This window comes from Ptychodera flava, chromosome 13, assembly GCF_041260155.1.
Source record: "Ptychodera flava strain L36383 chromosome 13, AS_Pfla_20210202, whole genome shotgun sequence".
NCBI lineage: Eukaryota > Metazoa > Hemichordata > Enteropneusta > Ptychoderidae > Ptychodera > Ptychodera flava.
In genome coordinates this window covers 36,419,023-36,429,182 of record NC_091940.1, presented here as the reverse complement: position 1 = coordinate 36,429,182, position 10,160 = coordinate 36,419,023, and the positions used below count along the sequence as shown (strand labels likewise).

The window sequence follows — 10,160 nt, the reverse complement described above, 5'->3', positions numbered from 1 at the left end:
GACATCGGGTGCTTTGCAGACATTTGCATAAATTTACACTTCTGTATCATGCAACTTACGACTGCTTGACAAGCTAAAAGGTGAACCCAACCAATATTTTAATCTTGGGTCAACAAATTAGTTAAAATAGAATATTTGCGAAAAAGTGATTTTTGAACAAAATACGCTGTGTTGGGTGCAGCACCCCCTTAAATGGCAAAAAATTAAGTCTATCAGTACAAAGATGCAGTTTGTTTAAAAAGATGGTTATCTTTCAATTATGTTTCCAGGATATCACTACAGAAACTTCCTGCTACCTGAATATAAAATTACAGCAATCACCAATACAGCTAACATGGCATATTTAAGTTGTGAGTCTGAGAATGAAATGACGAATTACTTAGTCCTTCAAAAAAGTGGAAATCTAATTGCTGAGACACTATGTTATTATTCAGTAAGGAAAAGTATATTAATGAGTATCGTTTAGGTATGCAAATCTCGAGACAGAGCCCTTATCAACCAAGATATGTACTCTGATAAAAGACTGATTTTGCATAGTATCTTGTTTAAAGTGCTGCGCCAACAACTTATCAATGTTTCCCGAACTATATAAACCAACATTCAAACGCCTCTGCCACGATAAAATAATTCTTCATGATTTGAAAAAAGACAAAACAACTACCGATGAGCTTAAAAACTATTTTATTTCATAACTTGTTTTACCTCTGTACATCTAGCACAATACAAACACTTACAATCAGAGCTGCACAAAATCTGTACATATATTTTGTTTCATCAAGTATGAAATGTGTGGTATTGGTTGTGAAACATTCCATCCAGACATTATTTGTCACATATATCTCAGACAAAATGTCCTATGATGGCCTAACAATCTACAGGTGATTTACTTCATACAACATACCTGCAGCTGCAGCAATATTTCTGAGAAATGCTTTTGCAAACTATGAGTTTACATTACAATATTATCAGTACTGATTATCAATAATCATGTTCTAAATTTGTCACATTTTATCAGTGATTGAGTCTGCCAGATGAAATAAATACAGAACAAATACTTCTGTACAGAGAAGTAGAAACAAGGTATCAAAATGTCAGTATAAGATGATGTTTTGGCGGATTTTTTTTCTCTCTCTCTCTCTGTTAAGTTAAAAGTAAAATAATTCACAATATGTTGTTGGAGGAATCCTATGAGCAGTGGTGCCATGTATGCATCACATGCATGGAAAATTCTTCAGAGGAAGATACGCAAATTTGAGTTCACAAATCAATTAATTTTTTCTTAAAACTGAAAGCATTGATCATGCCATGACATAAAACAGGATTTACATAATATACCAATTCTGTTCAGCGGACTAATTGCTAGTAATCTGAATGCCTCTACCTCCCCCATGAAGTGAACACATGCCAATGCATCATCTAAAGACATTTAACATTCATGTTTTGGGGGTTATTTCAGGCTTTTCTTGCTTGAAAGCATAAATCTTGCCAGTGTCAATACCAACTGTTTGCTCCAAACTCGCAATTCTTTGCAAAGTACATACTGTTCACAGTAACTGTCTGATCCTCCTATTACAGTTTCTCAGATCATATTTACATTTTGGATACACGTTCTTCAAGTGCCTTCAATTCATCAGCGACTTCTTGCGGCAAGTCCTGGTTGACCTGCTCATTGAAATACTCTCTGATCTCCTGCACTTCTTTTTGCCAGAAATCTTTTGGAACGTTGAAGAGTTCTTTGTAACTGACAGGTGAGTCAAGTCCATCAAAGTTGAGTGCACCTTCTTTGGGGATATAACCAATAGGTGTTTCTACAGCACTCTCTTCACCCATGCATCTACGAATGATCCAGTCAATGACACGGGAATTCTCACCAAAGCCTGGCCAGACAAATTTGTCATTCTTGTCCTTCAGGAACCAGTTAGCATGGTAAATCCTGGGTAGTTTGAGACCTGATTTGTCTTCAAAACTCAGCCAATGGCGAAGGTAGTCTCCAAAGTTGTAACCAAAGAAGGGTCTCATTGCAAATGGATCATGCATAACTACCTTGGCTGAAATATAAGACACAGAAAGTGTAGTCAAACTTTTTGGACACATCATTTACTGTCCTTCAGCTAAAATATGCTGAAGTTTCTACAACTGATTCTGAAAATTGCATCAATAATGATATAAACCTTACACAGACTTGTCAACTGTATGGATTAAAGAAATACTCTTGGAACGAGAACATTAAATCTGTACACTAATATATTCCCCTCCTGAACAAATGAATCTTCAATTCAGATACACGTTCCCTGTGCAATCTGCAACACTGCATATTTGTCAAATCTTCAAAATGGCATATTCACAAACACAGAACATTAGCTGTGCACATTTCTGATTTGTACACTGGGCAGATGTTTTCCCTTGGAATTATTAGTTATTTTCAAGTTTCAGTTGAAATAATTATCAAGTATGACAGTTTTCTTATAAGTTCAAGATCACTGAGAACACGCCTCTTTAACATCCTAGCATACAATTGTGATTTGTGAATGGTTACAAACAACTAATCAAACTTATGGATGCTGTTACATGTACTTGAAAGTCAAGAATGATGCCAGTTGAAAACTAGTTGCAAAGAATGTGACATTGGACCTTTTTCACTGCAAAGGCATAGGAAGACTATATCTACCTGTGTGTTCTGCAGCAGCAGTAGCTTCTGACCTCATTGCTGCACCAACGAAGACACCATGTTTCCAGTTAAATGCCTCATACACGAGTGGTACACCTGATAAAGACAGAGTACACAAGAGACAACTAAAGTATTGCCACTAAGGTACACAGTACAATTTCAAAATAGCAATTCACCATACTGAGAGTTTGGCAAAATCGTTTACATTCATAGTGTGTAAGTGACTGTGTCATAATACTACGTCAATTAACCCAAAATTGGCAAAAACAAAATTGTAACTGTTTAGTTTTACCAGGAAACAGAATATGTATGTGCGAATGTGTACGTACAATCACATTCATAATGTTCTCATGTTGACTGGCCATATTTTTGGCAATAGTATGCATTTGTTTCCCACACAGCCTATACCGGTATATTGCTTCAAAAAGTCTGTTTCACAAGGATCAAGCTTGAACATGACTAGTCACTATGTATTTTGAAAACCCTCACCATTTTCCTCACTGAAAAATTGAGAAATGCTTCTTTTATCACTTGCCTCAGTTGCAAACCACTCTGCCTGTTTGATTTATTTATTATGATAAAAACTCTTATTTACAACACTGTCACTGTTCTGGGCAAAGGCTGTTTGCATGTGTCAGTGCCAAATGAAGCCACATAGCTGTAAACTGATAAACTGAGAAAGAGATTTTAGAGGTGTGTTCCAGGACGTAGTGTTTCCTATTGCTTATCCAACTAGGCTATTTACTGATAAGTAGATAACCAGAAATATCAGCTTACCTTGTGGACGTCTGCCACCAAAGATAAGGGCAGAGATGGGAACACCCTCAGAACTTTCCCAAGCTGGATCCATTGTAGGGCATTGTCTTGCTGGTGTACAGAATCTAGAGTTAGGATGTGCTGCCAGCATTTTCTTGCCATCTGCTGTTTTCATGTCTTTGTTCCAGTTTTCAACTCCTAACCATGTAGTTATCTTTGCTCCCTATGACAAAAATAGTAATATGCCCTGTCAGCGTTATATGTTGTACATCCAACGACCAGGGTTTTGTAATTAACACACATTATTCATTCAAGAAATATTCTGGCAGTTTTTGCCTGAAGCAGTGTGGGAAGAAAATCTTAGGGCCTGACATTGCTATACATAGCCAAGCCAAGAAATAAAGATGTCATTGGCTTGAATGCTGTTGTAGATCTATGGTGTGAGAAATTGTCTGTATTTTGTAAAACTTTCAATAACAATGTAATAAATGAATGCTTTCCATTCTGTCCAAGCTGTGGCTACAGGTCTAGGGTTATGAGCATGGCAAGGACTACCTGCTGAGAATGTAACAGTAATTTATTACCTTTGGAGTTTCATCTTCCAGTCCTTCCCAGAATACACCACCATCATCAGTGCTGGCAACATTTGTGAACACTGTATTACTAGTAATGGTTGCCATTGCATTGGGGTTGGTTTTTGTAGATGTACCGGGTGCAACACCAAAGAAACCACATTCTGGGTTGATGGCCCTCAATACACCATTGGAATCAAATCTCATCCACGCAATATCATCACCAACGCATTCCACTTTGTACCCTGGTAGTGTTGGATTCATCATGGCTAAATTTGTCTTACCACATGCACTAGGGAAGGCTGCAGCTACGTATTTCTTTTCCCCTTTAGGATTGGTGATACCTAAGATCTGTAACACGCCATGGGAAATGAGAAAAGATGAGATCATACAATACTGCACAGTTAAACAAAGCTAAAACACAGAAAAAAGGCTACAAGCAACATAATGACAAATATGAACAGATTTGAAAAGGTATATAAATGCCAATACACAACATGCGTTGAAAGTGAGTTCTACACTTTTTTTGACAGAAATCTTCAAGAAAAGACTGGAACATTTCCAAAACAGGCAAGATTAAGCATGTATCAGTTGAGTGAGAATTTTGGGAAACTATGTGAATAAAAATGGATGAACACAATTGAGGCATGAACACTAGATCACATAATGTAAATGTAATATACAAACAACTACTCTGTTCAGACAGACAAATTTGCATCCCTGTTACAATGACGGAACTTTTAATTCAGTGTTATAAAAGCAATCTGGACGCATGATGTCAGAATAGTATTGGACCAATCGTGTCCCGACTGTGCTACATGGGACCTATTTGGCCCTGGCCAAAGTTGCCTATATAAACCTGGTTACCAATGCAAAACCTTGACATTGAAAATGACAACAGTCATGGGCAAGGTTGGATAGGAAAACACCTACTACTATCTTACAGAGGAAAAACAGTCTGATATGTGACCTGTGAAAAATCACAGAACCCAGCATGTAATTTAATCTTAGCTCGATTATTGAACAAGTCTTTTTAAGAGGTGAGATTTAGCTGAGCAGTTTGGACTATGATGTCTTTGTTAGGTGACCAAGTGCTGTACCATGTAAGTTGCAATCTGATTGAGAAATTACTGAATTGATATACTTATAGCAGTAAGATTACAAAGAGAAGTCCTTACCAACATATGCTCTGCTAACCATCCTTCATCCCTGGCTATACAACTGGCAATCCTAAGAGCAAAACATTTCTTTCCAAGTAATGAGTTGCCACCATAGCCACTACCAAATGAAATGATCTCTCTGCTGGCAGGTACATGGGCTATCAATGTCTTCTCTGGATTGCAAGGCCAGTTGTTCACTGGTGGTTCTGCAAATGACAAACAATTAATCATACACTTCATTTCACTCAATCAGTCATTTTCAATGAAAGACATTAACAACTACTTTCATTTTCAAGACTTAAACAGAATCAAACTACACTACAAAGTGTTCTATTAATTTTAACTACTTCTTTCCTGTCAGGTGATATTGAAGTAGATTGTCAAGTGATATGGCACACTTTACAATGCTACTCTTACTAGTTTGTGCAATGACTTCAAAAAAGATCTCAATTAATCAATTGACATTCAAACAACAAGAGTACCTATTTCTATGCTTATAATTTCTTAGAACTCAAATGGCACAGAACTATGCACAGAAAGACACAAGAGATGTCCAGTAGCTTACTGGAAAAGTGAATCAACATGACTGATTCCAATACTACCTTTGCCTTTCACAGCCAACAATGACTTCATTTCTTGAACTTTGCTATCAGATGAACAGAATTCCTGAATGTGCGAGTCACTTACTTTCCATAGGAAGAGGTTGGCCAAGTGTATGCAGACACCTGACAAATTCTCCTTCACCAAGAACATCAAGTACTTTGGTCCCAACTCTTGTCATGATGCTCATACTAGCAACCACATATGGAGAGTCTGTACACTGTATGCCAATTTTAGACAAAGGTGAGCCAACTGGTCCCATACTGAAGGGAATAACATACATTGTACGACCTGAAAAAAAGTAAGATTATAATATTAGTTTATTCATTACTTATTAAAGGAATATTTTCTGCAATGCTATTTTTCTGTACATACTTTCTATGAGAGTGGAGAGTAGCACAAACATCTCTATTAGCATTCAAGATCACAACCTGACTAACTCTTATCAATATGTACTGTACAATGTGTATATAAAAACTGACATTTGCCTATATTTTTAACCAGTTTTAGAAACAGATTCTTTTGTGGACACTCCAACCCAGGCTTCCTACAATAGACAAATATCAATTGAAAAGAATCAAACCAGCAATTTCAATTTTACTGTAGTTGGGGAAAAGAATCGAAATAGGAATTCATTACCATCCAAGCAATAATATTCAGTTCACTGAGCTGTTTCAGCCATTTCCTTGATGATAATTCAGTAAAGACCTTACTATGTGAAATTCATAGATATATCAGATTATATGTATATCACACAAATTAATTTTACCTTATTCAATAAAATTCAAGAACATTCCTGACAAACCAAACATCAAATTTGAAACTGATCAAATCAGTGGCATATGAAAACATGTTTTAACCAAAAATGAGAAAATTCTTCCTAAAAATTTGAAAATGCAATTTTAATTATAATTTTACCAAATCTAAGCCAGGTTATTCTAGTGACTTGTAGACCAAATAGTTGAGTTTTCTGATCAGCTGTTTCAGAGTTGAAGTACAACATTGGAAGAGGAAGATGGAAACAGAAGAACCCTCAGCCTATCTGATAAGCTCCAAAATGCTTATAAGAGAGTTCAAAATTAAAATAGCAAGGTCTTGACCATTGACAGCTTCCTGTTCAATAGGCATTTCATTTTCAAAAAAGAATTACCAATGACAAAATAGTTATAGTATATTACATTCAATCAAATCATGACAAGGAGTCAAAGGGCAATCGACAATATCAAATGGAAGTCAAAGTACACCTTAACTGCCCTTGTAGACTATGCAAATACCTTTCATGGCTCCTGGGAATCTGTCATTCTTCGCTGCTTCAAACTCTTTAGGTGACATCCATTGATTTAATTTTCCTTTCACTCCTTTACCCAAAATAGGCCTTGTGTCACGTTCACTTGGTGTGCAGATTACTGTCTTACTCTCGACGCGAGCTACGTCTTTAGGATCTGTTATTGCATGCCAACTGGAAAGTAAAGATTTCTCACTAACTTAGTACTCCAGCTTTACATTCTCAAGGCCTGCGTAACAATAACCTTGACTAAACATATGCAGCCTGATAAAACTAGACAAACATCACTACACATCATCTAAAGTAATGCAAAATCACACCATCTTTAAATCACTTTCAACGGTAGATAATTGCACGTAAATTCAAAGAACAATGATTAAATCAAGATTTCCTGGGTAGTTTGTTAAATCAAAATAATGTGGGTTGTTTCAAAAGAAGTTTTTGTTAAATGCAATACCCAAGGACATGCAAACTAACAAAGCAACACTTTTTCTACATCATGAGATATGAAAATGTCAAATTCAGCAAATTTCCTATGCACCTTAGTAAAAATGTTTTACATACCAATTATGGTACTTTTTAATGGGTCGGAGTACTCCCTCATTTTGGAGAAGATTGAGAAGATTTTTGGACTCTTCCGGTGTACCGTCACATATGTGGATGTTTGCAGGCTTACACAGTTCAGCATTCTTCTCAACAAAGTCTTTCACAGGTTTACTAAGGCTGTCTAGGTTCCCATGGATAACAGATAATGCTCTTGCATTCAAACTTAAAATGTATGGTGTCCTGTTCAGCTGGTGGGCTGCTTTCCATAACCCAGAGGAACGGCTGTGGGATTTGAAAAGTACATATAATAATTACTCATATATCACGTAGAAATACGGGTATCTACTCATGACATTGCCTTCATATTTGACAAGTTTTCATGTATTATGAAATAGACTCAGTTTGCCAGCATTTGACACTGACAATCCAATTCCTCAAACTTATATCAGAAAATATAGAACTTTTACATGCCAGAAAGCTATATGATTACTTCTCTACATTATTTGATATTGAAGTAAGCATGATGATTCTACTCATAGTGATCTGAAATGGTACAAAACGATTGTCATAAGAATGTACATCATTCTATAAATACATGTGAGAACTACTCAATTGTCACCGTTTATGAACTGAATCGAAGTCAACGTTGGCATTCGTTAGCTATTTTCACTGGTTCTAGAGACAGACAATATTGATGTTGGAGCAGTTTTCATGCACTGACCATGGGGGTAGCAGAGATCTCTGCTACCTCCATGCACTGACCAAATAACATTTTACACCAATCGACCGATCGTTCGAACTGATCTCACAATATCCGCCTTTATCTACTCTCAGTTTTGAATTACTTATTTTTTTCTAAATATAAAAACGACAAGGTCAATAAAACACAAGGCGGAAGGTCGGCCCGTCGAATGACACGACGAATGAGGTCAAACAAATGTTGCAACTGGGGTGGAATATATTATAATTATTTGCCATTTGTTGGTACTGTGTTACCTCCATGGTAGATCATTATTCTTATCGAAATACAGATCATCATGAATTGTCGTAGGTCCCATCATATCAGACATTGAACCTTGGTGGATTTTTTTGTTCACTCCATAGACTACGTGCGAATTGGAAAGCATCGATGACATTGCTATGACCTCTACCCGGTCAGGAAAACGTTCGCAGACTACGCTCTACGTGCAGCGTCGTACACAGAGTTCGGAAATGTACGGCATCCTTCGAACATTGGACCGGTTTACTAAACAGCCGACAAATTTACCAATTATGTCAAGATAATAACCATTAATGTGTTAAGAAAGGTTGAGAAGCTTCAACCGAACTACCAACGCAATCTCATTAGTCACGTACACAAATTACGATGTCGATGCCTTCCTAGATTGAAATTTTGACAGGGACAGGACTGCAGCGGTAACGATCGTTGCAATGGCACAATCAAAACTTTCCCTACGAATTACATTTATTCTCGAGCGATACAAAATATAAGTCATGTACTTACCGCAAAAGGTTGACATATAGCGATGGCATTTTGGTGACTCTTAAAATATCAACAGCTGTTTCCACGGAGTCTCAATCATACATGGGAACCTTTACTGAAGACACAGACACGGACCTCACCTGCACTGCTTGAGATGCGAAGGTCTGAGGAAAGTTCCGAAAGCAACGTGTACATCTGTATCATTCCGCTGATCTAGAACTACGTTTACCATGAAACTGTATATTTGATATTCTTTCGTTTGTACCGATGCAAATGAAAATGTTTTAATTAAAAGAAAATTGTTGTTGCTATCTAATCGATAAATATCTGAATTGCCATGAAATCTTGAGCAACCCGAAAAAAAAATACTTCACTTCGCTATGATATATTGCATGAAAGGCTGTGCAAAGGCAGTCCGGAGGTGTGTCACGTCAACGCTTCCCATTGGCTAATTCACACACCATATGATGAGATTTACATGACAATAGCAGCGGAGGTCAAAGCAGTTCATTTTCATACAATGGCCCATACACATATGGGAGTCATTCAATTTCATGAATTCATTTTCTTTATTAGTTTACTTATCAAGTTTTATTACCCATCTTGCACCCCTTTGAAATCAAGTGTTCACTACAAACATCAGAAGCAGCAAGAACATATGTAAAAATAATAAAATAAATCAAAAGAATGGCATGGTCTTAAAAATATTCAATGGCAATATCTAAAATTGCCCTCTATTTTTCCGAGTCAAAATATGAAAGTGTTCAAATGGGTGTTGATTTTATTTATGGTATGTTTCATTCCTGTGGATATAAACAAAAATCATCTGGTGAATTAATTCTTTTTACTTTCTTTAGTCCTTATATATTTTGAATATTTTCTCACCGACTAGCATTTTACTGGGTGCCTTTCAGTTATGAAATATTCAAACTTACCATGAAAGTAATCCAAAATTTTACATTTTTTAACATATAATGAATGGATACAATTATTTCATTCACTGTAACCACTGTCTTTTATAAGTGTGGGTGTGACTGATAGCAAGTCCGGCTGGCAGGATCAGAATCTAATCTGGTTCATAGGTTGTTTG

At 36.5% G+C, this 10,160-nt stretch overlaps 1 protein-coding gene across 1 annotated transcript; it reads right to left on the bottom strand.

The window, feature by feature from the left end:
• Window positions 1-664: 664 nt before the first annotated feature.
• On the bottom strand, window positions 665-9,469 carry LOC139148324 (phosphoenolpyruvate carboxykinase, cytosolic [GTP]-like). Its single transcript, XM_070719704.1, has 9 exons — window positions 9,092-9,469; window positions 7,606-7,869; window positions 7,031-7,215; window positions 5,844-6,047; window positions 5,175-5,362; window positions 4,009-4,347; window positions 3,446-3,647; window positions 2,669-2,764; window positions 665-2,048 (listed from the first exon to the last, which is right to left on the bottom strand). The coding sequence occupies exons 1-9, from the start codon at window positions 9,118-9,120 to the stop codon at window positions 1,591-1,593; spliced, it is 1,965 nt and encodes a 654-aa protein (XP_070575805.1). The 5' UTR covers window positions 9,121-9,469; the 3' UTR covers window positions 665-1,590.
• Between the last annotated feature and the right edge of the window lie 691 nt (window positions 9,470-10,160).